General features: G+C 45.1%; 2 protein-coding genes across 12 annotated transcripts; both read right to left on the reverse strand.

Annotated features, from left to right (window-relative positions):
• Positions 1-286: 286 nt before the first annotated feature.
• Positions 287-14,110, reverse strand: LOC104305887 (cyclin-dependent kinase 11B). Of its 8 annotated transcripts, none has more exons than XM_054175712.1 (19): positions 13,974-14,110; positions 13,236-13,351; positions 12,921-13,045; positions 12,253-12,391; positions 11,596-11,726; positions 10,340-10,462; positions 9,012-9,107; positions 8,772-8,900; positions 7,912-7,977; positions 7,228-7,397; positions 6,415-6,505; positions 5,345-5,466; positions 4,920-5,025; positions 4,022-4,143; positions 3,330-3,437; positions 2,733-2,849; positions 2,341-2,489; positions 1,066-1,255; positions 287-654 (listed from the first exon to the last, which is right to left on the reverse strand). In XM_054175712.1, exons 1-19 carry the CDS (start codon positions 14,082-14,084, stop codon positions 562-564), a joined length of 2,304 nt encoding a protein of 767 aa, XP_054031687.1. In that variant the 5' UTR covers positions 14,085-14,110; the 3' UTR covers positions 287-561. The 8 variants fall into 8 exon arrangements, with proteins under 8 accessions (XP_054031687.1, XP_054031685.1, XP_054031686.1 ...); XM_054175710.1 differs by having other exon boundaries at positions 7,228-7,403; XM_054175711.1 differs by having other exon boundaries at positions 8,772-8,903.
• A 3,150-nt stretch (positions 14,111-17,260) lies between these two features.
• SLC35E2B (solute carrier family 35 member E2B) lies at positions 17,261-27,303 on the reverse strand. Of its 4 annotated transcripts, none has more exons than XM_054175720.1 (9): positions 27,215-27,303; positions 23,406-23,934; positions 22,632-22,767; positions 21,461-21,588; positions 20,314-20,434; positions 19,920-19,973; positions 19,029-19,101; positions 18,232-18,377; positions 17,261-18,112 (listed from the first exon to the last, which is right to left on the reverse strand). In XM_054175720.1, exons 2-9 carry the CDS (start codon positions 23,728-23,730, stop codon positions 17,866-17,868), a joined length of 1,230 nt encoding a protein of 409 aa, XP_054031695.1. In that variant the 5' UTR covers positions 23,731-23,934; positions 27,215-27,303; the 3' UTR covers positions 17,261-17,865. The 4 variants fall into 4 exon arrangements, with proteins under 4 accessions (XP_054031695.1, XP_054031696.1, XP_009905108.2 ...); XM_054175721.1 differs by lacking the exon at positions 27,215-27,303 and adding an exon at positions 26,974-27,207; XM_009906806.2 differs by lacking the exon at positions 27,215-27,303 and adding an exon at positions 25,538-25,785.
• Between the last annotated feature and the right edge of the window lie 48 nt (positions 27,304-27,351).

Raw genomic sequence — 27,351 nt, forward strand, 5'->3', positions numbered from 1 at the left:
AGACACAGACAATTCACTTAAAATAAAGACAAAAAGAAGTTTTCTGCCCAGGCTGGCAGTGCTGTAACAGTGGCAGCAGGAGGAACAGAGTTTCCACACCAAAAGAAGACTAAATGCCACCAACATCTGAGCTTGCTGTATGTGAGGAAAGGAAATCCCTTCACACTTCAAACAATTAAAAATGTATTTTAATTCTACAAATTTACAAGGGGGGGGGGAAAAAAACACAACACAAAGGAAAAAAAAATAATCAACAACCAAAAAAAAAAAATCAACCAAAAAACCCCTAAAATGCAAACAAACCATTCCAGGATTGTACTTCAAGTTTTCCTGTGAATTCTGTAATGATCCTTGGCTTTTCAGGGTAATTCTAGTCCTCTAATGGAATGCAGCAGTTAAACTCCACAGCCAGCAAGAGCCTTTGCATCTGCTGCCAGCTGACATTCTCCCCTGTGAAACACACTGAGTGCCCCTGGTGTGAAGGGCAGAAGTGGGGCACTCAGAAATCCACTCACGTGAACAGTTTGGGCTTGGCTTTTCTTCCTCTCCTCCATGCTGAGCTTAAAACTTGAGGCTGAAACCAGGTCCTGCAGCAGATGCTCCTTGGTTAGTGGTGGTCAGGTGAAAACCTGTGTCCTTCAGATCATCATCACCCTGGGGGAAAGCCAGCACAGTTCACTTAGCAGGGTCTGTGCAGATGCAGTTCCCTCTCCCACACAGAAATCTAACCACCGCCACCAAACTAACCCAAAGAGGAGACAAGAAACAAATGTTTGACTGGAAAGGTTTGCTGGGAGTGCAAACCAATGCACCCTTCAAAAGCAAAACTCTTCTGCTCTGTGGTAAAACCAGGCCGAACTTCCCCCTCAGATGGACTGAAGTGAGGATTCTGTGAGCACAGCAGGAACTGGACCTGCCCTCTGAAAGGCCAGAGGGGAAGCTGGGCTGCTGTAGTGTCCTTGCCAAGCAAAGAGAGGTGAGCATGCCACACCCCAAAGCACAGCCCACGAGAGCCTTTCCAGGCTGTGTCCAAGGAGAACAGAACTGTGTCAGTCAGCTCCTTACCAACTGGCTGTACCCAAGGCCTCCCTCGGGCGGCCTGGGGCTGGTGCCACGCTTCACCCGCTGCTGTTCGCTCTTTGCTGGCCAGGTGGGAAACATGGAGGGGTCAATGGGCAGCGGAGTCTCCCGGAAATACTCATGCTTCAAACCATCCTCAGCAGTGATCCTTCTGGCTGGGTAGTATGTCAAAAAGCTGCAAAGAGTTTAGGAAGACAAAAAAGAGGTATTGAGTATAGGAAGACAAGGAAATAGGGGAGTGACAGAGGGGCAGAAAGAAGAACCATTGTATCCCCCAACTGATAAACCCTTCAGAAGGAAAAGCAAGAAGGGAGTGGGGTTTAAGAAAGAATTCCATTGCTGGCTATGATTGCTGCCATGCAGCTGACCTAACACAGCCAGTTCACCTTAACATGCTTCCTACATGAACCTGTAAGGAGTGGAGTAGCAGCTGAAACTACAAATCAGAAGTAGTTGTTGCAGGGCTCTGCTTACACACCTCAGCCCCTGGGGGTAGTCAGATGCAGCTCAGAAGGGATCCAGGCTGTGTCATCCACAATATTTTACAATGCTACTTAGCCTTTTAGAGAAGACAACTTGAGATGATACTGATTCACCCCAGAATGATGTCAGGGAGTGTAAGTTAACTGCAGAGCCTGTGGTTGATTTCACAAGACAGAAAGATGCTTTCCTGTACAATTCATCCTCCCAAACAAGGTTTGGCCCTGGCCATGCAAACACTGCCACAGTCAAGAGCTGTACATGTGATGAGTTCCACTGCCCTGTGTTTCTGCAAGATCCAGACCCACAGGAATGCCAGAGTATTGTGATGGAGACAAAGCCATAAGCAGAGCAGTTAAGTAAATTATACTGATGGGAAACCCCCAGGAGTGCTTTGCAACATGATTCCTGGCACAGGCTGCTTTGTTCCCCTCTTGTAACAACTGTAATTCAATGGTTTTAACAAGGTCCATCACACAACCCCACAACAGCTGAGCTACCACATCATTAAACATGACATCAACCAGCTAAAACTGCTACTAAAACGTTTTTCTCTTCTTCTAGGATGTGTGTGCAAGAATCATCTTGGACTGGGGATTAAAAGCAGGTGTTAAGAGCATGGTACACTAAATAAAGCTGCTGAGGCACGTCACAGGAACCTCAAATGCATCAGCATGTTTTGATCAGGTTAAGTGCACTGAAACACCAGCAGAGCCTCACTGCAAGTCCTTTTCCACCAGTGTCCTGTGTGCAGACATTCCCCCATCAGGCAGCACTCACTTGTTCATCAGATCAAAGCCCTGATCAGAGAGGAGGGCTCCAAATCTCTTGCGGAGGTTGTTGTAGGGGTATTCTGTGAAGGTCATCTTCTTAACTGCTGGCAGCTCGTTGTAACCAGGCCAGATTTTTTCACTTGGAGTCCCCAGATCCTGTAAATTAAGATCATCTCCTTAATTCTAGAGTGCAAGCCTTCTACTTAGTCATCATGGAGTTGGTAAGTGTCCAGAGAACACAGACCAATCATGATCTTAGCCTATTACAAGTATTGCAAGACAAGAACCAGAGCAATGAGCTTCATCTCAAAGAGCAACAAGCACTTGCAACTTCTTACTACTGCAAAGCAGCCAGCTCTAAATCCAGTCAGAGTCCAGAGGGGTTACTAAAATCCTTACCTTAAACACTTTGTTGATCTGGTCAATTTCTGACTTGCCAGGAAAGAGAGGTTTCTGTGTTAACAGCTCTCCAAATATGCAGCCCACTGACCACATGTCTATTGCTGTTGAGTATTCCTGCAAAGAGCATTAGATGACACCTTGTAAAATCAGTAACAGCTCTGCTGAGCTGCCTGGGGAGGTGTTGGTGGTGTTCTTTTTTTGGTTTGGGGATTTATTTGAGGTTTGTGTTTTTAGGGATGCTGAACTGAACACACAGAACATTTTGATACCCGAGGCACAAGGTGACGGTGATGGTTTGCACTGAGCCATGCCCAGGCCAGCAGCATGCTGAAGGAGAAAGACTCCCATCTCCCACCCCCTACCACCTTCTCTCTGTGGAAGAAGGAACCTTTTGGGCTGTGTTACTAGGAAAAATAATACTGAGGAGTCAGAATTCCCACTTCTAAATCACAGAATCAGAAGATGGTAGGGGTTGGAAGGGACCTGTGGAGATAGCCACCTAAAGAATCCAGCATGGGCATGCTTTGTTCACAAATCATGAAACAGAATCAGCCTGAGGAGCCAATCCTCTAGCAGGAAGAAGGAGAAACATACCTTAGCTCCAAGCAGCAGCTCTGGAGCCCTGTACCAAAGTGTCACAACCACTGGTGTGTAGGGCTTCAGTGGGGAGCCATACTCTCGGGCTAGTCCAAAGTCTCCAACCTAAACAGAAGTTGGTATCAGCAAGATTCCAAACACTGACCACGAGGTCATTGTCAGTGCCAATCTGTGTGTCCCCAGTGGCTGCTGCAGGGCCTCTCTCTGGACTCACAACAGCTCTGTGTCCTTCTGAGGCTGGGGACACCTCAGCTGGAGGCAGTATTCAAGATGGGGTCTCAGCACAACACAGTCAAGGGGCAGAATCCCTTCTCTTGCCCTGACGGCCACACTCCTCTGGAGGCAATCCAGCACATGGCTGCCTTCTGAGCTGCATGAGGGCACTGCTGGCTCATGGGGAGCTTCTCATCCATCAATATACCCAAGTCTCTCTTCAGAGCTACTCCCATCCCACTCTGCACACCAGACCATGTTTATCTGTCACATCCTAGCTGAAATGTTCCAGCTGTGGCAGGGCACTCTCTTCACTAGAGAAGCTCACTCCTTCACAACTGTACATGTGTCACAGCACAGCTCCTGGTGTGATGAATGCAAACCCATCCTATCCAGCTCTTGGCACAGCCATGGTGCTGTGTCATTCTGCAGGACAAGTTTTTCCCTAAGTGTGAAAGCTCTGATGTAATCCTTACCTTTAAAATGCCTGAGTGACTGAGCAGCAGGTTGGAAGTTTTCAGGTCCCGGTGCAGGATCCAGTTGTCGTGCAGGTGTTTGACTCCTCGCAGTAACTGGATCATCAAGGTCTTCACTTCACCTGAAATGAGCAAAAAGTAGCCAAATGCATTCAAGAGAATCACATCTAGCTTGAATTTTTGGGTTGTTTGGAGAACAGGGAAGAGGAGAGGGAAGGAGGAAAGGGAGGTCAAGTTAGAAGTGCAGTACAGACCGCCATAAAAATCTGTCACAGGACGAGAAGAGTTAAACCCAGAGAGCTGCCAGCAGAGCAAGAACCCATTTGGAATAGAATTAACCAGGTTGGAAGAGACCTTTGAGATCATCCAACACCATCTCATCAACTAAACCATGGCACCAAGCACCCCATCCAGTCTCTTCCTAAACACCTGCAGTGATGGTGACTCCACCACCTCCCTGGGCAGCACATCCCCATGGCCAATCTCTCTATGAAGAACTTCTTCCTAACATCCAGCCTTTGGATAGCTGGAGTGCATCCAAACAGTGCTCAGAAACAAAAGCCAGTGTTCTCCTCCAGTTCAGCAGCAGGGAAACTCCCCCACTTTCACATCTGAACCTCCACTTCACCCTGAGCCTGCAAACTGGATTCACCAGCCAAGCATCACCACAGTACCAGCACTCCCAGCCTGCAATCCTCTCCTAACCTGGGCAGTAAAATCCACCTGACCAGAGAAAAGCCAAAGTCCCTCTTCCAAGGAACACTCTAGGGCCGTTCCAAAGCAGCACCTCTCAGTGTACAGCAGGTTCTCTGATGTCAGCAGAGCCCAAAGACACTGAGGGTTGTGTTGGGCACTTCTCCTGTTTTAAGACTGCCAGGAAGAGTGCAGCAATCAGTACCTGGCAGGAATGGTTGCTTCATTGTTTCCATCAGACTCTTGAGATCATGTTCCACATAGTTCATGACTATATAGATCTTATCCATATTGCTGCCTACCACAATTTCCTGAAACACAGAAGCAAACAAATCATAATGAGCACGCTGCATTTACAAAGCAAGCCAAAAGGAGTTCTGCACATTCACTGGCAAGGTGAGGAATTAGCTAAAATCCACAGAAAATGTCTTTGTCTATGAAAAAAACCACAAACAACACCACATATTAGGTAGAGACAAGTCAAGTCTGTGTAGCTTATGGGCAGTGCCCAGCTGTTCACAGAAACAAGCTCTGCTCCCAGTGCTAACATTGCCACAAGGCATTTTAAGAGCCCAGAGGCAATATTTCAAGGACAAAGATACTTTTAAAAGCAGAGGATTGTGGCCTTACTCTGACTGTGACAATATTCAGATGCTGTGCTTTCAGAATTGTGTTTATTTCTCTCAGAGAAGTAATGGGAAAGCCTTCCTTTTCCTTTTCCATTTTCAGTCGCTTCAGAGCCACAATTTCATCTGCAAAGAGAAGAGAATTAGCTGAGAAGATGCACGGTAAGAGGTGCCACAGTGTTCTGGCACTGGGAGAGGAACACATCAATAGCTTGATGGTCTTGCACTGTTCATGGGAAATGCAATCATTTCTGTCAGACACTTGGCCACTACAAAGCAGATCACAGAATCATGAAGGTTGGAAAAGATCTCCATGATCATTGAGTCCAACTGCTAAAACCAAGTCACCACCAAACCCTGTCCCTCAGCACCACATCTGTGCATTTGTGAACACTTCCAGGGATGGTGATTCCACCACTTCCCTGGGCAGCCTGCTCCAGAGCTTAACCACTCCTTCAGCAAAGAAATTGTTCCTCATGTGCAATTTAAACCTCCCCTGGCACGACTTGAGGCTGTTTGCTCTCATTCTGTCTCATTACGTGGGAGAAGAGGCCAACCCCCACCTGGCTCCAACCTCCTTTCAGGGAGTTACAGAGAGATAAGCAAAGAGATTGAGTTTTAAAAATAGAAACCCACTTGCATTCACAAGAAGTGGCTTTTGAGAGGAAGGGATAAAACCAGAGAGAGTGACATTTCTTTCTGCCACACAACAGTGCAGCTTACAACCCCTGCCTGCCAGCCCCTGCCTTTATGGACTCCCTCACCAGTCACATCACATTCTGAAAGCTTCCACCCTGGCAACTCTCTACAGCAGATCTCAAACCAGAAACAACTGAACCAGAAACTGAAATTGTATCAACTGTTCTACACCATCATGGCCAGTACAGAGAGGACTTCTGAATTCAAAGAGCTCGAAGTGAAGCCCTTACGTCAAAGCCCACATCCTATTAAACAGCAGAGATTCCTCTACATAAAGTATTTGGGGCAGGTTTTGTTCATCAAAGGGAGAATGCAGAACTGTCAGCAGCAGCCCTAAGTGGAGTGAGATAACCACTGGACACCATTTCTACTGACCTGTCTTCTTGTCCTTTGCCCTGTACACCACACCATATGTTCCTTCTTCAATCCTGTTCAAACACTGAAATTCCTCCACGCTGCGACAGCCCTGAAAAGGCAAACACAAAGCCAACCTTTAGCCCTCTCCAGGGTTTGGTTTGGTGGGGTTTGGAGGGTTTCTTTTAAAGAAAACACACAGTAAACTTCAGCAAAATCCCAGAAATTGTTAAAATCTACCAAGAGAATTCACCCACATGGCAACACCACAGCAGAATGGTGTCTCTGGGGGCTATTTTCACTTGGAATCCTCAGCAGACTCTGTGTTTTAGTAGATTAACTGAATTATTTCATCAAGTCTTCACTCATTGATCTTTGCATAGAATAACCTGACATTTCTGCCAAAATGGCAAAGGTGGCAGCTCAGCACTTCAGACTGAAATATTCCTTATAGTTCAGTTAACAAAAAGATGGTTTAGTTTCATAGTTCTATACTCTGCTTCTGACTGCAAAACTAATCATCACCCATCAGTCTCACTTCAGGTGAACAGCTCTCTCCCAAGTATCTGTTTTCAGACAGCAATACCAAGATGTCAGAGCATCAAATGTATTGTAACATTCTTATTACCTCTATCTAAAAGGTAGAGAGAGAGTTTTGCTCCATGCACATTCTCACTTCATCAAAACACCCCAGCAGTATTTCCCCCAGAGATCTGTAGTTGGTGACACTTAGTCAGCAAGAGTGAACTATCCCCTGCACAAGAATGTGTGACAGCAGCTAGGGAAATCCATCTGCCTGTGGCATTCCCAAGAATCCTTTAAGTGATGATCTACCTGAAGTGCAGGGAGGTACTTGGGCAGCTCCTGTTTCAGCTCAATGGGGGAAGAAGCTGGTGAGTCAGGGATATAGTCTCCTTCCGTCATGGCATTGGAGTGAGGAGTACCCTCCCCTACCTCCTCCTCTTCCACTTCGCTTCCTGCTGAATCTCGGTCAAACCTCGACTCTGTAACTTTAAAAGTCAGAATCAGTGGTGGAAAGAGGGAGACAACTGGAACAATGAAGTTCAGATTTAGACAAATAACCTCTGTGTTTCACTGCCCTAGGAGTGCAACTTCTGTTCATTTAACCATAAGAAGCCAGATTTCTCCTCTTTGCAGAGGTGATGCTTTCAAGATCTTGTCCAGTCCCAGACATAAAATATCCAGCATGTCAGAAACAGACATCTCTACACTGAGTGAAAGAGAAAACTGATCTGATGGCAAAGCTTCTTTGAAGAGAGGGCAGGACAACAGACCCAAAATGAAGAAGAAAGCAAGCTCAGTAGAATAGGATCTGATTTCCTCTAAACAGATTTCAAGGACTTTCTGATATGAGAAAGGCCCCACAGTGACAAATATGTGATGCTTTAGAACAAAGGCAGAACTACAAGAAGATTTTAAATGTTTGCAGAAATAGCTGGATTTGGCTGCAAAAGCTCAGCCAGAGCTTGCATTAAATACTCAGTATTTGCATTGTACCAACTGGGATGTGGTTTCCATTCTCCCGTTCCTCCTCTTCACTCATTTCTTCTTCGCTCACCTCTTCTGCAAAACAGAATCAAGCTCAAGTGAGTAACCTCAGCACTGCTGCAGCTCCTTGTAAGGCAGATCACTGCTCAAATGCTTTTCTAACTCACTAGGCCTTCTTTACCACCTACTTAGTGACCTCATCCTTCTGCTTCACTTGGGAAGCAAAGGCTTCCCCTAATTCAGCAGAACTGCACCTTGCAGCTTCCAGCACAGCACACAATGATCTGGGAACGTGGGGAGGGAGGCAGGTGAACAAATGAAGTAACAAAACTTACTGGTATTTTCTTATGTAATTGATATTAAAGAACACCCAGCCAGAGCATGCTTTTGTGCCTTTTCTTTGCTAATTAACAAGTAAGACCTTGTTACCAGGTCCTGGTAAAAGGCTTTTGCTAAACCTTTTCTTATTACTTGTGCTGGTTTAAAGCCAAAAGTTACCTGAAGCTTGCAGGGGAAATTAAAAACACCAGACACTTGTATTTCACCACTCTCCCAATTAGTATTTGTATTGGAAAGTGTTTGTAAGGGTCAATTTTACAACTCTGTCAGCCTTACACCACAGCTTACATCACTGAAGACCACCAAGATGGCTTTCAGTGTTCTACTCGGGCTGCTCAGACAGGTGATTGGTATTACCTCTATACACAAGCATAGAATAGGACTTGGGGGTTTTTTCTCTTTAGTAATCTTGACCTGTGAGGTCTCAGCCTATCCTAGACTAAGAGAAAAGGAAAACATTCAAATGAAACACAAAGAGGAGGAAAAAGAATCCCAACACACCATACTCAGCCCTGCTCCCTGCCACTCACCAGCTGACTGCTCAGACACTTCCTCAGAATTGCTTCCGGTCTCCTCCTCCTCCTCCTCTTCCTCTCCCTCTTCCTCAGAACCTTCACTGCTGGATTCTTCCTCCTCCTCTTCTGAGCCTGATCCAGATTCTGCTCAGGAAGAAGCAAACAGATACCAAAGTAGGTACAGGCTCTAACAGCAGCGTTTCCTCAGCAGACAGCCGCACAGCCAGTGACAGCAGCAGAGCTGTGTTCAATCACCTGATGAGGACTCTGCTGAGCTGGTTTTCCTCTCGCTGTCACTGATGTCCTGCAAGTCTGAAAGGGGATCTCTCTCTTCTGGTTTCTCTTCTTTTACTGTTGAGACCACAAAGATTAAGAACAGGGTGCTGACTGCATTCACTTCTACTTACAGGACACTCTGAACACCCAGGTAACTGCTTTACTTTCTCTGCCCATTAAATTGGTGCTGAACATTCTTGCAGAGGAAATTCAGAGCGCTACAGAAAACAAAACAATCATCCTCTGCTCAAAAGAGGCAACAGGTTTTCTGGACTGGAGTGGTGCAGGCTCAACAGCCAAAAATGTGGAATACTGACCTTTTGGTTTTCAAAGCTGATATATTGCCTAAGCATCTCTAACAGAAAAAAATCAGGAGGTAAGTGACATGGTACCAAGTACCACCACAACACAGCTTCACCAATCTATGTGCACACAGCACTTACTACTCTAATGCAGCCCCTCTAAACCACCAGGAAACAGCAGGTGGAAGTAAGTGTTGATGGATCAGACCATAGCTTCCAAGGACTTACTGCCTGCCTGCCCCTGGGATTTCAGCTGGTGACACTCTGCAATCAGCTCACTTGAAACAGTTACACTTGTTTTGATAGCTACACACCTTAACAAGGCAGACACAGAGCTCTTCTTTAACCAAAGAGACACTTATGTCAGTTGTGGAAGTCCCCTACTCACAGTTAGGACCTTCTAGGCATGGGAAGGGCCGTTTTCTGGCTTAGAAAACATAATTCACTATCTATCCAGAAGACTGCCTTCAAGATTTGTTTTCTTCTCCAAGATGACAGCATCAGTGGTGCTTAAACTGTATTGATCCCTGCCAGGTAACTTTTTAAGGTAGTTGAGTTCCTAACAACAACTGGAGCTAGTGCAAACAATCTCCTTTGTACCTGCAAGGGCTTTAAACTACCAAACGTTACAAATTCAGGCAGCTGCTGCTTTTCTCACTGAATGAAGTGACTCGCTGTGAACCTTTTTCGATCGCTACTCCGACTACAAAAAGGAAAGCTTCGGTTTGTCACTTGCAAAGTCACCTGCAAACCCAGCACTGCTGTACAGAAGAGTGCACAGATTCACAGACTGCATCAGGGTGGAAGGGACCCTCAGAGGTCACCTTGTCCAAGCCTCCTGCAGTGAGCGGGGACACCACACGTGCATGGCCATGAACGCTCCAGCTGTGGCACCACGGCTGCAGCAGACAATACCTTCCACAGAGTCCCAGGGATAATGAAACACTACCCAGGAAGAGCTCCTCCTAGCCCCCAAAGACACGATGATGAAGTGGCAAATGCTACCTGGTTTCCTGCTATCTGCTTGCTCAAGCTTGTCTCTCTGCTGTCGTAATGGGCTGCGACTCCAGGGTCTCATTTTTACTTTGTCTCCATATTCTTCCCTCACTGTTCTATGGTGAGCAGAAACTAGTGAAAACAAAACCGGAAAAAGCGTTACACCTCCTGCCCTCAGCACTCCTGGCTGCCACCACCACCTGCTTTGCATTTTCCCTTCCAAGCTCAAGGGGAATGGGGAGGAGCAGAAGTGGAACCTAGCTGCATCTAGGAGAGCAAAGGACTTCACCTCATGCACAATAAAACAGGGGTTTGCACTGCTTAGAGGAAGGTGCTGCCAGACTTGGAAAGAGAAGCAAGATGCCCTTACGCTGCGCAGTAAGCACCCCGAAGCTGAGGCAGTTCATGCCAGAGAGAGAGAAGTGGACAGACCAGGAAGATACATAAAAGAATAAAACCAGCTAAGGTTTGGAAAGAGCTGACAGAACAGAGGAATAAAAATAACTAAAATGAACAGCTAGAAAGACTGAGCAGAATCGGTGTAAATACCAAGCACAAAAAGGGAGCTGTTTGGAGTGAGCTGAACTAGGGAGAGCAGCAGTAAATATGGCTTCTGCTACTCTTGAACACCTTTGTCACTTGAGCACAGGAACAGGCTTTGATTTTTACCTCTGAAAGCTAGGACAGAGATCCTTTAACCCAAAATGACCTGAACTTAGCCTGCAGGTACCTGACATGCTATAAAAGTGAGGTTCATGTGTAGCAGTTAATGCAAATTGCTCAGTTATCAGATCTTCCCCACTTGACTCCCACTAGAGCCTTTTTCATGGTTGGAGTTTAGCCAATCTGTACCCCTCCCTGTGCAGATTATGTCCCCTAAACCCTTAGAACTCTTCATTTTGAGACTTCAATCTCTATGAAATTGAGTCAGACTTCAGAAGTTTCAGCAGCAACCAGGACCATGACAGATACCCAGGCACAGACAATGTCACTGACATAAATCTTGGCTCTACAGGAAACCAGATGGAAAAACAATAGAGGCAAAGCAAGACTTAGTGACTACTCACTAGCCTTGAATATTTAAGGCACGTGACATTCATTGATTTCCCCATGTAGAACTCAACAGAATCTTTTCCCTCCCATGAAGCAGCTCCCCCTGGTTGAATTTGTTTTAACGCTGGCACTGACCTAAGCAACAAATGCTTTCTACACCTTCACTGAGCCAGCAGGCAGCGAGCCCAACCAACACTCCTGCAGACAGTTACCTTCTCTCCTGGCTTCCCGCTCCTTGCGCCTCTCCTCAGCTCTCCTCTCTCGTTCTTTCTGCTCCCTTTGCTCTTTCTGCTGCTCTCGGATTTTCCTCTCCCGTTCTCGCTCCAGCTGCTCCAGACGGTCTCTAGAAAAGAATCATCTCTGGTGATGTGGCAGCTCCCTACCATTTCAGCTTCTGAAGCAAAGGAAAGCAAATGACAAGGCCATTGTGATGGCTGCACACCAGTCAAGAGCAGAGGCAGCTTTTCAGCTGCTCCTTTAGAAGCAGCATTTCAAGGGCAAAGCCGAACCAGACGAGCTGCTGCAGCTGGATTTAAACAGAAATTCAGCAAGTTCAGTTAATAAATCCTCTGATACTATGCAAATCTAGTTCATGCCTTTTTTTTTCCTTTCCATTGTAGTAAAAAACTGGCAATGAACTCGCCTAGAAATACCTGGAGTCATGAAGCCACTTACAAAGGTGATTAAAGTCAAAAGCACATTTTGATCACACAACACACTCACAGGAATGCAGCACTGGCAGCAGACCTCACAAGTTTTTGCTCTGAATTATTTCTGATTTCAGGAGGGTGAAAGGTTAGAGATAGCTTTAGAGGAAGAAGCTGTTCATCTCTGCTGGTTTGTCACAGGGGAGGGAGGGATAGATGTACCTCTCCCTCCTGGAATGCTCCCTTGCCATCTCTCTCCGTTTCTGTCTTTCCCATTCTCGTCGAGCTTTATCCTGCTCTTCTCTATGTCTCTTCCTACGCTCATGTTCCCGTTCTTTCTCTTTCACTCTGGCATGTTTCCCTAAACAAACAGAAATTCATTTTGGAGTGTTACTCTTCAAAATACTTAGAGCTCCTGTTTTTAAGAAGCAAAACTAGAAAGGAGGAAAACTCGTGGTAACCTTCTCTGTTATTTTCTTAATGGAAAAATCCTGCTCTGAAAGGGTGTTGGAAAACTAAGAGATGATAGGATCCTGCACAAATAGTTGCATTAAAACCAGGAAAAGGCTGTTAGCAATAGGATACAAGAAGAATGTTTCCAGAAAGGATGTCTTTTTTTTTATTCCCTTTACAATCAGGTATAAAGATCATAGCTCAGCCCACTACTCTCACACAGCAGATTCCATGTCCCTGTCCCAAGGTGGTCGGTGACCTCTCAAACCCATCTATGCCCATAAGGGCATTAAACAGCCAAAGTAATAACACAAGTGCCAATCCCTTTGTCTCAGCCACCTCACAGGTTTTCCTCATTATCTACTTTCTACACAGTGCCTGTTTGGCTTCACCTTGAGAAGCCACCAGAAATGTTACCCCAGTGTAGCAATAACAACCTTCTGCTGAGTGACTACGATGTCTGCGTTTCTCTTTCCTCTTCTCATCTTTTCTATGATGGGTTTTCTCCTTCCGTGACATTTGCTGTGGTGGTTTTATAGCCAAGGAATCATCTTCTTCTCCTCTAAAATACAAGACACATGAATAAACTCCAGGAGGTTGCAGGTAACATCAAACAGACTGAGAGTTATTTCCTTTTGTCTCCAATTTGAAAAGTTATTATTTTTTTCCCTTCAGCTATTTTTAAAGCCTCTTCTCAGTACTTCTAAAAGTTAATTTCTTCTGAAGGTTTTTTCCCCCCCTCTTACTCCTACCTGTCTTCCATAGAATCTTCCCTCCTGTAAGGTGAGTTTCTGATGGTGATTTCCATGCGGTGGTCTCTCAACTCCCCCTCTTCAAGAGAATCCCGCTTTGAATCCCTATCATCTGACTGTGACAGGAACACAAGAAAGGGCAAAACCAAAATGCAGTTAAAGGCTAGGTCACAAAAGGGAAAAAAAAATTAAATAGGCATCAAATTTTATCTCCCTGGCTCAAACTGGTCACACTGATAAAGCACACTAACTCATAAAGCAGAAATTACACAGCTGTAAGCAACCAAATGCAGTTTAGTTGCAATTAGAGCTGAACTGCAAACTCAGTGTAATTGGATAAAGCTAACCAATGATTTAGGAGGACTGCATTAACTCTTGGGGAGCTTGTGCCAAAAGACTGTTATTTTGCACAGAGTTGTATATAAAAGTTACTCAAGAACAACTTATTTAAACCCTTTTTTCTGTAAAGCTTGTTACTGGAACTGCAATTTTCCATTTCACCTCAATTTCTCTCACTTGTCTAAGCAATACCTAGGAACGAAAGCACAGCATAGGAGGTAAGGCCAATGGGATCTTAGCAAAGCATCTGTCAAACATCAGAAATAGAGATCACACACAGAACATGCCTAAGAGCATAGAGAAGTTCCAGCAACAAGGCAAGCAGCTTTGTTCCCATCAGGAAATGAGGACATATGCACTAGAGCTCCTCAGGTTTCATCAGAAATGTTTGTAGCTTACATTTTTCATACGCTTTATCTCTGCCTTCTCTTCTTGCTCCTTCCTTCGTTTTTTTTCCTGAAGAATTTCATCTAAAGTTTTCACTTTCCAAGAATCCTTTTCATCACCCATTTGAGTTAAAAAAATAAAAAAAGGGGGGGTCTGAAAAAAAGAACACAACATTCATGAAACCTGCACAAACCACAGAGTCCAGCACAGCTATGTCTACGTCACACTGGCTTTTCACATGCGAGCATTCGACCGACCACCCCCAGGTAAAGTCAAGTGAGCCCTGACTTAAGGCTAAACCAGGGAAGGCCCATTAAAACCGCGACGCACACAGTCTTTGCTACGAATTTAAGGACCTTCTCGAGTGAAACGCAAACACCGCCTACGAACAAGATCTGCGGAAGAGGCAGAGACACCTGTACAGTCCAGACCGTTACGCACAACCTCCGTGCCGAGAACCGCTGCCCTCAGAAGGCACCACCCCGGCCCTCTAACCGCCACCGCTCGTAACCATCGGACAGACGCAACCCAGCCTCGCCCACAAACACGCTCCCGGTCGGGAGGTTGCCCGGAGCCAGAGCCCACGGGGGCGCGAGACGGGTTTGGCAGCGTTTGCGGCCCACACCCGGCCCGGCCCCACCGCCCGTTTTCGCCTCAGGGAGCGGTTTCACCAAAGGTCCCCATCTCCGCCCGGCCCCTTCCCCATTCCGTCCCGCGCCGCGGGCGGGATGACACCGACGCGTCTAACGGCCCCGACGGGCTGCCCCTGTCACCCCCGGCAGGAGCCGGGCCCACTCACCGCCGCCACTACCGGAGCCTGAGAGGAGCAGCGCGGGACAGAGGCGTCACTTCCGCCCGCCGGCGCAGCCTGATGACGTATGGCGCACGCTGCGTGCGGCTGCGGCGCCATTTAAGGCACAGCCAGAGCTCCCCGGCCTGCAGTTCCCCTGGGCCGGGGCCAGGCTGGAATGCAATAAAAATAGCTAATAAATTAATTAACGGCCGAGCTCTGCCCGTCTCAATAATAAATAACACAACCCACAACGAGAAACTGGCACTGCAGAGATCTTTCTTTAGGACCACCCTTACATTTACACATTAAAAAAGGTCGAACTTTATTACTCAGTTGAACAAAGCATGATTTAAACGAGTCACGTAGTGGCGACAGAACCAATACACTGTGAAGGAGAATTTACATTGAATTCCCTGAAAAGGGAAAGTCGTGGAGAGTCTGCAGCTAGAACTTAACACAGAGTGGTTATTCAACATGACCACAGGTTGCAACACACCACAGGAGAGGAAGAGATCATTCGATCATTATGTGCAGCTACTTCATTTCCAACTATTTGAGCTGTGAAATGTCGGTTTAGAAAGATGTCAAGTGCTGCACCTAACACCTGACATTTGCAGTCTGCTCTTCAGAAGGATTTGTGTTATTTCAAGAATTCACATTAAAAACAAGAGGGTGTTCTATGAGAACATACTTGACAAACATAAACCAAATAATCCACATAGCTCTGGCTCACAGAGCTTGTCCGGATCAGTGCATGAGTATCAGGGTGTGGTGCTGAGAAATGCCAGTGAAAGAAAGCACAAAGTGTTGAAAAGAGGAGTTTCCAGAAGAAATTAGGCAGAAGGACGAAGTGAGGAGCAGGTGGAGAGCTGGGGTGTAATACTGCAATGAACTCTTGGGTAAACAAGGACGATTTTCTTCCCTGCCGACAGGAGCAACAGCACAAGGAGAAGTACTAGTATGGCTGGAGGAAGAAAAGGTCTTACAAGTGGAGAGTGAAGAGGCTGGTTTGTTTAATCTATTAAAAACAAAGGCCAAGAACAGGGCATGGAAAAGTACAGAAGGTCAAGACTGTGAAAACAACCCCCCAGTAAAGCAGGACTGTCCTGCTGCCACAGAACAGGTGGGGCTAAACCAGCCACTAATGGCTTTAGACCTGTTAGAAATTACAAGTTCCAAATTCCCCACAGCTGTTAGCTTCACAAAACATTCTCCAGAAACAGGAAAGGCAAAAAGCCTGCTAGCTTTTAAAACTGAGCTTATTCAGTTGATGATGAAAGGGTTTACACAAGAACAGAGCTGGGCAACCAGAAAGCCACTAACATTTCTGCCTTCCAAGAGGAGCAGAAACACAATGCAAACCAGCCTTTGCTTTCTGCTAAATGCACTGAGATTTTTGAAAGCATAACCACAAACAAAACCTAAACACCCACAGAGCTTTTGCAAAAGTGCTAAGAGTCCAAAAGGAACAAAGCCACACAGACATCACATACACAATGATGGGGGGAAAAGCCTGATGCTTCCCTCCCACTCAAATCCTTCAGAGGGTAGGCCCTGGGCAACCAGTCATGTACAGACATGTAACCTGAAGAAAGGCAAAACAAGCACAGACTATTTAAGCAGAAATCAGGCTGCTTCAGAGACCCTCTTGAACACAGTTTTCCTCTCTACAGGAACAGTTCACTAAATCTAAAGGGAAACCTCACATGTGGAAATGAAACAGGAGCTCAGCTTCTGCAGAAACTCCACTAGCAACATCTTATTATCCTATTAGGAATTATTTTTACCACAAAGACCACTTTTATCCATGCTCCTAATGCCATGCTACCATCTGTCAGAAGAGTGGTAATTATTAAAGACTGGCTCATTTGAATGGTTCATTTTCTTAACAACAACAAAAACATATCAACTGCAATGTTTGTGCTTTGCTGTGGGGTTTTTTTTTGTAGCTCCAAGTTGCATTTTGCCAAAACTAATTCCTAACACATAAGAATTCTTTTTAAGTTAACTTTTAAGCTTTGATCTACCACAAAACTTCCTTAAAAAAAAGAAAACTTCTTAAGAGTCTTAGGAGCAGCAGAAATAAAGAATAACCTCAGTTGATGGTAAATACTCCTCCCTTTAGTGACCTCTCTGCCATCTTTGTCAGAGACACCTCCAAGATTCTTCACATAAAACAGAAATCCTTTGCACACAGGTCAGAATTATAACCCTGAGTTTCTACAAGGCAGGATTTTGTTGCCCTCTTAGAACTAATACCCAAACAGCTGATTTCCTCCTAACAGTATTAGAGGATAGAATGGCAACAAATTAAAACATTTCAGTGGTTTCCTAGAAGTAGAGAGATCCTTCCTTTATCTCCAATTGTTTTCAGTGTTTTTAACCTCTAAGCAACTGCAAGTACTGCACTCATTCCATTTATACAGTGCACGTATGTGTCTGCACCTGCAGGGCAATATTAATGCACAACCAGGATGCAGTAGTTCCACCTTTTCTTAAAAAAGAAGAAAAAAAAAATGACTTTTTGTTCCCAGTTTTGTAGTCAGCAATAGCTGCTCAGCACTGCCTGCTCAGCACTGCTTTTGGGGCACAGACTTGTTTCCATAGCTTGCTTCAATTAGATATTAACCAGAGTGAAGGCATTTGTTGGGAGGAGGTTCCTTCTTCCAGCTCTGCAACACACACAAACGATGGATGAGGCACAAACAACTCTAGATTTCAGTTCTGCAACAGTTCCCTTCCACTGCAAGCAAACAGGACACAGTGGAGGGTCCATGTTTTCACATTAGTTTGATGGGAGGGGGAGAAAGGAATCATTTTTCCACAAGACATCAAAGTTCTGTCTCTGATACAGTATTGCATGTTCCTTGCAGTCAGGGAAAGACCACAAACCCCACATTTACCACATTACACAGCACTAGGTCCTTTGTTGCTGTATCAGTTAGTCAAAGCTTACTGGGTTCTTCCCATTTTTTATTCTCTGCTGTGAGTCCCAAGCTTGACCTGCCATGAACTCCAAAGGAACCAAACTGGCATCAACAGTCGAAGCAACAACCAGTTTCAGGAAGAGTTCCTTTGAGTTCCACCAGGTTGGAAGAGTAAATGGCCAAATTAATCATAAGGTTCCAAATCCTTGGAAATTAGTGGCTCAGTATCTTCTGCTGTGCTTTGTGTAGCCTGGGGAGCTGCAGCTGCCAGGCTGTGGATAGTCTCTTGCTGATGCTGCTTTGCCTTGTTATAGAGTAGAACTCCAATTGTCACCAGGACAGTCCCAATGGCTGAGAGGCTTGTGATTTTGTTACCAAACACAATAATACTTAGCCAGATGGACAGGGCATGCTTCACAGTACTAGCAACACTGGAAAGGAACAGAAAAACTCAGGCCAGAGAAAGCTTTCTCTTATCCCCCACACAACAATGCTTTGATGTAGAAACCAAGAGGGAGAGGGACGCTCTGGACATGAACTACAGCTTTACCTGAAAGTCACAGGAGAAATTTTTCCCATCAAGGCATAGGCTGTAACACTTTGTAGGTGGAACAAGACTCCATCTATTACCAGAAGTATGACAACATCTTGGTTGTAGCTGAAGCTTCTCCCACTTTTCCCAATCACAGGCACATCCTAAACAGCAGCAAAAGAGGACTTGAAGAGTTTTGTTTACAAGCAATTCCACAAGAGATTTCTCCACTCAAGTGATTATTATAAGCAGGTAAAAGTTTGACATTTAAACCTCAGCAAAACAAAACCTAAAGCATACAAAACATTTAGATCCTACAAACATCCCCTCCCAAAGAGCAGCAGAAAACAGCTCTCCCCTGACTGAACTTTCCAGTGTGTTCAGCCTGCCCCTGACTTTCTTTTTTGAGCACTGATGCATGGCAACGAAATGCCAGAATATGAAGGACACAGATTAAACTTACCTAAAGCTCAAGTTTGCTTTCAGAGAGTTGATTAGCAGCAAAAAGTCAAAGATTTAACATTTGGTTTTCAAGCCATTGAGTAAGACTTTAAATGCACTTAGACAAAACTCTGATCTCAAAAGTCCTCAGGTAAACTCAGGCTCTTCTGGGGTCACTTGGCACCTCGTGTCTGTATTTAGTTATTTGTGTGAAACTTCTCTTGTTTATCACTCCCAGTCTCTCATAAACACGAGATTAAATGTATTTCAGGAGGGATTAAAAAGCAAACAGGAAGAACAGAGAGTAGAACTTAAGATTAACCTTAGCTGCACATTGTGCAGGACAAATAAATCTGTTAGTGAATTCAGATTACCATGAAAAATATCCAGGCTGGAATAAGCATAACCACTGCAGCAGCACTTGTGTAGAACTGAAGCTCTGGGGCTCTACAAAGGAGAAGAAACAATGATTGTATTTACAGATGCCAACAGCAATAAGCCATCTACCAAGCTTTGCCAAGCTTGCCAAGACATGGAATTTTGCTTTTTGTGTTGGCTAGGATGGAGTGAAGATGAAACTGCACCTGTTTTTGAGACCAAAAGTAGCCTTTTACCTCATGGCAAGTCAGGGAGATGGAGCTATAGGTCTGTTTTACCACAAGATTTTACTCCTGGCTCACATTTTGACAGTGAAAACATCAAACAAGTTCTGAAGCTTGTCTCTGCATGCCTGATAATGTCAAGGGGTGTTTTATGATTGTAGAACAAGGATTTGTTTCTGTGAGAAGATGACTCATTCAGGGAATGCTCAGTTTTAGCCTATTATGAGACTCCAACCTACTGCAGCAGGATCTGAGCATAAGGAAGTTGTCTTTTCCTGATTAAATGATGTAGGTTAAAGCTGTGAACAGTCTGAGAATGAAAAAAAAACTCATCTTGGTGCAATATAATTCACAGATTCACCGAATCACAAAATGGGTTGGGTTGGAAGGGATCTTAAAGCTCATCCAGTTCCAAACCCCCTGCCATGGGCAGGGACACCTCCCACCAGCCCAGGGTGCTCAAGGCCTCATCCAGCCTGGCCTTGAACACCTCCAGGGAGGAGGCAGCCACAATCTCCCTGGGCAACCTGTGCCAGCATCTCACCACCCTCACTGTCAAGAATTTCTTCCTACTCTCCAGTCTAGTCTAACCACAAATACATGGTTTCTTTCTGCAGCCCAAACTCCACTGACAATCAAACCTGAAATACTTCCAGTACTCACGAGAATCTGTATTTGTCTCCACTGAGCAGTTTCTTGGAAAAGACATTTTGCAAACTGGAAAGAAAGAAAAAGACAGACAGCATTTATCTGCATTTGTGTAGGCCAAATCAATCAATCCATGACAAAGATAGAGGTTTCCTTTACATATAGGGATGTTTTCTATAGAACATGCAGAAAGGAGTTTGGTCTAACTCCTTTGGACTACTGGAGTTGGGACTATTTTTCATCTCATTAATGCTAGCAGACGAGGACAAGCCATCTTCTGTTAAAATCAGTTTTAAATGCCAAAATTGAAATGTGCTGAACAAAACCAACTGCAGGCAACCATTTTCTTCCATCTACCAAATAGATAAATCTCCTTTATTCCACACTTGCAGCTATCACCATGCCTTACCAGTCCATGATATTAGTGGATAAAGCTGCTGAGAAACCTAGAATGTTGAAGCTGAGTTCAGTGGCTGTACAAAGAGCCAGCCCACCCATGACAGGAATGAGAGAGAGATTAACCAGCAATCCTGCAAATAAAAAGGAACATTTAAGTCTAATTAGTTCCAACTATGTGTATCAGAGGTTTTTTTAAAGTCCATCTTAACTTGTTTCAACTAAAGAAAGAGAAATTTATCTGAGAGGATTTTAAAATAGAGAGGCACTAAAGTGAGATCTCAAACAACAACAGGGTGCTCAAGAATTTAAAGTTCTGAAGAGCAAGCTGTCTTTATAAGGAAGACACTGAACTTCAGTCACAGAATGGCTCAGGTTGGAAGGGACCTCAGGTATCATCTACCCCAACCTCCCTGCCATGAGCAGGGACACCACTCAACTAGACTCAGCTGCTCAAGGCCTCATCCAACCTGGCCTTGAACACCCTCATGGAGGAGGCATCCACAGCCTCCCTGAGCAACCTTTTCCAGAGCCTCACCACCCTCATAATGAAGAGCCTCTTCCTCAGCTCCAGCCTAACCCTGCTCTCCCTCAGCTTCAAACCACTCCCTTGTCCTGTCTCTAGACATCCTCATGAAAAGTCCCTCTCAAGCCTTCCTGCAGGATCCCTTCAGGCATTGGAAGGCAGCTCTAAGGTTCCCCCAGCTGTAATCACATAGAATAGAACCATAGAATCAATAAGGTTGGAAAAGACCTCAAAGATCATCAAGCCCAACCTGTCACCCAAAACCTCATGACCGCTAGACCATGGCACCAAGTGCCACGTCCAATCCCCTCTTGAACACCTCCAGGGATGGTGACCACCATCTCCCTGGGCAGCCCTTTCCAATGGCTAACAACTCTCTCTGTGAAGAACTTTCTCCTCAATGGGTAATTTCAACCCCCCAGCAGGCCATACACTTCGGAAGAACAAAGCCCTTACACAGCTGCAATGCAAGGAATCCTTTCTAACTTTACATCTACTCTTGCTTCTTGTGTTCAGGCAGAGTGATTCCTCCAGGTACCTTTTGTATTTTTCAGTGGAATCTCCTCATCCATGGCCACCTGACAGCATCATAAAAGCCAGAAACAAAATCCCAGTTCCAGAGTGGGGTCCTTACCAGTGTACTCTCCCAATATCATCCGAGACATGATAACAGTGAAAATAGGAGCAGAGCTTTTCACAGTTTCTGCAAATGAAACTGCCACGTTTTTCAAGCTGACAAGACCCAAGACCACTGTTGCAAACCTGTAATAAAGGAACACATGAAATGAAGTAGAAAATAATGCTGAAAGAGCTCCTCTTAGACATCCAGCATTAAACAAAAAACGCTCCATTCTAATTTCTCTAGGTGAGAACTGTGAGCTGCAGTGACTAAGAAGACAGAGGCTGGCAATCAAATTATCAGATTGTGGTGGCTTGGCTGAACTGCAGCAACTGATCAGCTGCACAGCTTCACTCCACAGCATTTGGCAGGTGGAATGTACTTCAACATTGTTATTTAGCACGTGTGAGAGCATCCTGGAGCAACTGCAGTTTCTAGGGATGCACAGGAAACATTTACCTTCAGAGGAGGGTGTTTTAAGCTGGGTGTTTCAACAGGCTCAGCTGAAAAAGTTAGTAAAATTCTGCTTTAAGTAGCACTAGACCACAGAAATGTTGTCATTTGCTGTTACCCAGCTTTAATTAGGCAAGCTACATATTTACTATACTTTAAGCCGTGAGATTAAATTACAGTGGCACAGTTATTACAATAAAGCTACTCTGAGTTCATCTGAATCTTGTTACACTGCATAAGTGATAAAGGATAGAATAAACCAAGTCATTGAATCTTACTCTCTCCAAGACCAAACACCCCTGCACACAGCAAATGTTGACTGTTTCAAAGAGAAATGTCGATAACCTGCATCACTTCTGAGGCAAATGGATGCAAAAGGTGAGGGAACAAAACAGCCTCATGATAAATAGGAGTGTATTAAACAAACATTAGCCTCAAAAGAGAACAGGAAGAAGCTAAATGGAAAGAGAAGTGTTCTGAAGGAAGCTAAATGTGGTGGGAAGCCAAGCTAGCCAACACAATTGCCATCTGGAAAGAGGAATGTGCCATTTAGCAACAGGAACTACACATAAAATTATCCTGTGGTTTGGGTTTTATTTAAGGGGGGAAAGGTGAATATTCCAAACACTTTCCTAAGAATGAAGAAGGAAGAGCAGCATGAAAACACAGCTTCTGTTCAGAAGAGTGCAACAAAGCAACCAGAGAGATCCCTAGAAGATACTGAAGTGTTTACCTCATTAATCCAACAAAGAGCATTATCATGATGAAATTGGGTGGGTAAGAGATGCGTGTTTTGTGTTGGTACAAGCAGCATGGAACAAACATTTTTATGCAGCCAATGAAGGTGGTTGAAAGCATTTGAACAGCACCTAAAGGAGAGATGAGAGGAAAAAAGACCCCTACATTAGATGATGAGAACGTGACAAATCAGGCAAAACAAGACAAACTTAATTGTGGTACTCTGAGCAGCTAAGAAACTTTGCAACTCCTGTCTAGGTTTTGTGACTTCCACATCTACCAGCCAGGCAGCAGAACAGAAGTCTGGCTCACAGATTAAGTGTCCTTTGTTTCCCCCTTGAAACAAAGCCCAACTGGATAAAAGAAATCACACAAAGGCAACTTCTGCACCTCTACCAAGGAAATCTTACCAACTCTGGAGACTATCAGCAACTAGCTCAAGATTTTATCCTATTAAAGCCCCACATTTCTCTTTGACACAAAACCCAAACCACTACATTTTTCTCTCCAGTTCTTAGTTCTCAAACACCATGCTACAGCTCCTCTGTAAGCACAGCTTCATACCATCTTTCAGTGAGTGGAAGGGCAATGTCAGCCCTTTACAGGCTGAGGTCACAATTCATTGAGTTCTCAGTTCCAAGATCTAGCCCCACATCTCCTGAGTCTTTTCCACTTCAGCTGAACCATTTTGTCCCTCAGCTTTTTACAGGAGGGGCTGTTACTGTGAAATCTCTTACTGGAATTAGAGTGTAGAAGAAAGGAGGGTTACCTAGCATACTGGGCTCTCCTTCCAGTAGTGAGAGAATGTATTTGTTAAGGAAAAGAGTGCAAAAGCTGAAGAAAAACCACAAAGTGAGGTAGATGAGGGCATGAGAGTTCCAGATGCCCAGGTCTGACTCAATGACCGTCGTCTCCGTGATGGTTATTTTCAGGACGTTCTCCTCTGGCGCACTGTCACTCCTGGCAATGACAAATTGCTCACTCCTGTTAGCAAAGAGTGAGCCCAAACTAAAGAGTGATCTTCCCTTTGGTTTTTCTTCGAGGAGGGGAGGATTAGATTCCTCTGGTGGCTGGGCACTCGTCACAGTCGACATGCTGACATGAAGCAATTAATATTTGTTCTTAATACAAACCAACATTGACTTAGCACAGAACAGCACTCCAGCAGAACAAAGGTGTCATGTGATTAGTCTTTCATCTCCCGTGGCCTGGAAGAGTGTACTTGGTCCTCCAAATGACATCTTGCAGACAAATAAACTTCACGTGCTTCTTCATGTGGTCTGGCCCAGGCTTTCTGCCTAAGAATGAGAGAGAGACAGAAGGGAAGAAGCATGCAGCACAATGTGATGACACTGAACCCCCCACTGCACAGGATACCACGTTTCACCTCCACTTCAGGAAAAGTAAGACTCTGTCTCTTGTCTTTCAGGCTGGGTTTTGCCCTCCTGGTATCATCATACCAAGATGAAGCACTCAAAACTTGTCTACAGGAAAAGACTTTATTCTAAACCAGCACAGAGACACAAAAGACCTCACAAGCTTTTAAGTTCTTTCTCCTCTAAAGAAAGGGAATGAAGCCTTTTCAATTATAATCAGCTCCTCCTCAAGACTCTACAGTTTCTTTGATCTCAGTCTAAGGTTTTCTTACAACCCCTCAAGAGCAAAAATCTTCACAATCCAGGAAGTCTGGGAAGAAGCCTGTACCCTTAGTACTAATTAACCTGTTATGATCTCCAGTCAAAGTGAACAATTTATAACCAAGGACTACAACTTCCAGACACCTTCCATAACACAGTTACCCAGGTAAAGAGGAGACCTAGGTGAGTCAAGTCACTCCAGGAGCTTTCCAAACACACTTGTTCTCTAATTACTTGCAAATAAAGAAACACTGCTGATTTTGCCATGCAGTAGTGGCACAGCTTGCAGTTCAGTGTTGGTACTTGCAGTAATTCTTAGAGCCTTTTTAAAAGATCAGACAGGAAAAGGCATTAAATTGTTTGCAACTTGAGCATTCTCCTTTTACAGATGCCATGAATGTGTCAAGCTACAGTAGAAGAGGACAGAGGGCAACACAATCAGTGACCCTTGCTCTTGTCAAGTCAGGTAGAATTAGTTAGCCTCAAGACAGGAGAGGTGGTGGAAGACTTTACACAAGAAGCAATTCTTGTGGGGGAAGTTAATCACTGGAAAAGCTGTCTGCAATTAGATCATAACACTGCATCAGAGAATGGCAGCACAAGAAATACTTCATGGCAAGTGAAAATAGGAGTTAGTGCACCTGCCCTGGCTTTGTGGGCACATGAAGAGGCGGAGACACCATTTCCCTCACGCTTTTTTAACGTTCACTGTGGCATCTCAAACTAAATCATGAACAGTTAAATCTCTTGTGTCAGTCTCAATACCCTGAGCAACAGCTTCTTTACACTGAATTTTTCCACTCCTCATCTTCCCTATTTCTGTTGTTACAGCCACGCACAGATTTCCACCCTTACTCCCTTGCCTCTCCCCACTTTAGCAGGGAGCCACGCCAGCAGCACACCACAGTACAAGACCCTCTGGCACACTCATGTTAAGTTGTGTTAAGCCAGTCTGAGGCACGACTCTGAAGGAGGACACGCATTCAAGAGAATTTGTCAAGGAAAATGGATTCTTGACTCCTCCTCCTTTTCCAGCCTTAAAAACCCCCACCCTCTGCATTCAGAATTAAGTTAGCACAACTTTGTTAATATTTTTTTCTGTTCATGCTACTCAGTTAAAAAAACAAAGTGATCAAGCACAACAGAACTCCCCCCCACCCCTGCCCCCAGCAGCACTGTGGCATCATATTTGATGTTGCTGATTCCACAGAGGGCAGGAGCAGAACAGCAAATAAGAAGAAAATTACTCTGCTAAATTACTGACCTGCTGTCTTATATCAACTGCAAAGTCTTAAATGGGCTGAAGGAGTTCTCCATCTGGAACTAATTCAGTCTTTCTCCCTCAAGACCAACCCGCAGCTGATGTTTACCAACAGATGAAAACGTGGCAGTGGTTGATAGCCCGTTTGTCTTGGATTGCACACTTTCAATCACCCGGCTCAGAAAGCAAACAGCCTGCAGTGCACTATTCCTTGTATCTTCTCCAACTTTTAACCGCTTTACCAATAAACATTTTGTATTAGAAGGTGGAAAAAAACACAGACTGTAAGTTTTGAGAGCCTCAGACAGATTCTGACTTACAAAAAGCCACTCATGCAAGTCAACAACTCCTCCCTTTCTTAAGCTCTAAGACATCACATCCATAAGACTACCTGCATTCAAACTCCTTTCCCCCTTCTACTGGAGAAGTTCAACATTTAATCAGGAATATATCAATTTCAAACTTAGAGAAAACCGCTTTTTAAGCACTGTAGATGCTGTGGTGTTTACCCATCTAATGCCACAGAGTCCTTCATGGCTCCTCCACAGAGCAGATTATACGTTTGTTCTGCTAGAAATAAATTAACTGGCAGGCAGATCAGGTACTCCCAACAAACTTAATAGAGAATTCTTTTGTCATGCAGCTCACCTCACAACTGAGACCTTCTGGTGAGGAGCTCTAATTACTTCTTGAAGAGCTAAGCAGGTTCTGACAATCCACACTACATGTATGAGACCCACAGGTTCTTACTGCATTCATTTGCCCAAGACCAGAAGCGCTCTGGACTCTGGGATGACCACCAGCTAACTGTGAAGACAGAAAGGCACTGCTACAGTTTTTCTGACCACTTGTTAGTACCTATACATAAACAGACAACTTCTTTAGACAGTGCCTACCAAGAACACTATCAAGTCAGCTGTACACCTCATATGAAAACTAAAAGCTGAAAAATGCAGTGTTAGACAAACTAAGGCCAAACTGAGAGTGAAAAAAACCAACAACAACAAAACAACCAACAAAACAAACAGAGGCTTGGCGTTATCTCATAACCTGTTACGCTACAAAGGTCAAACATCGCATCCAACACAACCAACAGAAGTCACCAGTCCCAGGAAGCTAAAAATGTTAGCATTGCTCCACTACACGAATAGGATCCCAGACGTTTATAAACACAGCCAGCAAACACAATCGCAAAACCACGAACACCTCCCACACAAAGATGATGGTAAAAGACTGAAGCCGCTTGGTACTTCCTTGCGCTTGGGCTGCATTTCCAGTCCCCCGGCTCTGAAACCTTCCCTCATTCAGCACCAGCCAGCACGTGTTTGTGCATGCCCCGCAGCACCTCGGAGCTGACCGAGCATCCCAAGCACCGGAGTTTGCTCAGAGCCGCCTTTCCCCAGCGCCCCTCTGAGACCTTCAAGGGAGCAGTGCTGTACCCCGGCCCTTTGGACCCGACTTTCCGGCTCAAGGACTTTCCGGAGAGCACCAGCGCTGCAGCAAGGCACAGCAGGAGGGAGCTCAGACATCTCCCTCCTCGGGCACGCCGCAGCTGAGCCAGCATCTCCGCGCTGAGAGCTTTCAGACAGCAGGCTCTGGATCTTCCTCTCTATCAGCACCAGCAGAGCCCGGCCGCTGATTTTCCCTCCCGAGAACCGGTCAAAGCATCACGACCAGCACCTGGGCGGTCCCGAGCACGCAGCTGCCCTCCGCCAAGGCCGAGATGCTCCGGTGGATCCCGGTCGAATCGAGCTTCGCCGTTCCAGGCTGCTGCCTCCCGCCCCCCGGAACGCAGCGAAGCAGCCGGCCGGGCCCGC

This window comes from Dryobates pubescens, chromosome 33, assembly GCF_014839835.1.
Source record: "Dryobates pubescens isolate bDryPub1 chromosome 33, bDryPub1.pri, whole genome shotgun sequence".
NCBI classification, from domain to species: domain Eukaryota; kingdom Metazoa; phylum Chordata; class Aves; order Piciformes; family Picidae; genus Dryobates; species Dryobates pubescens.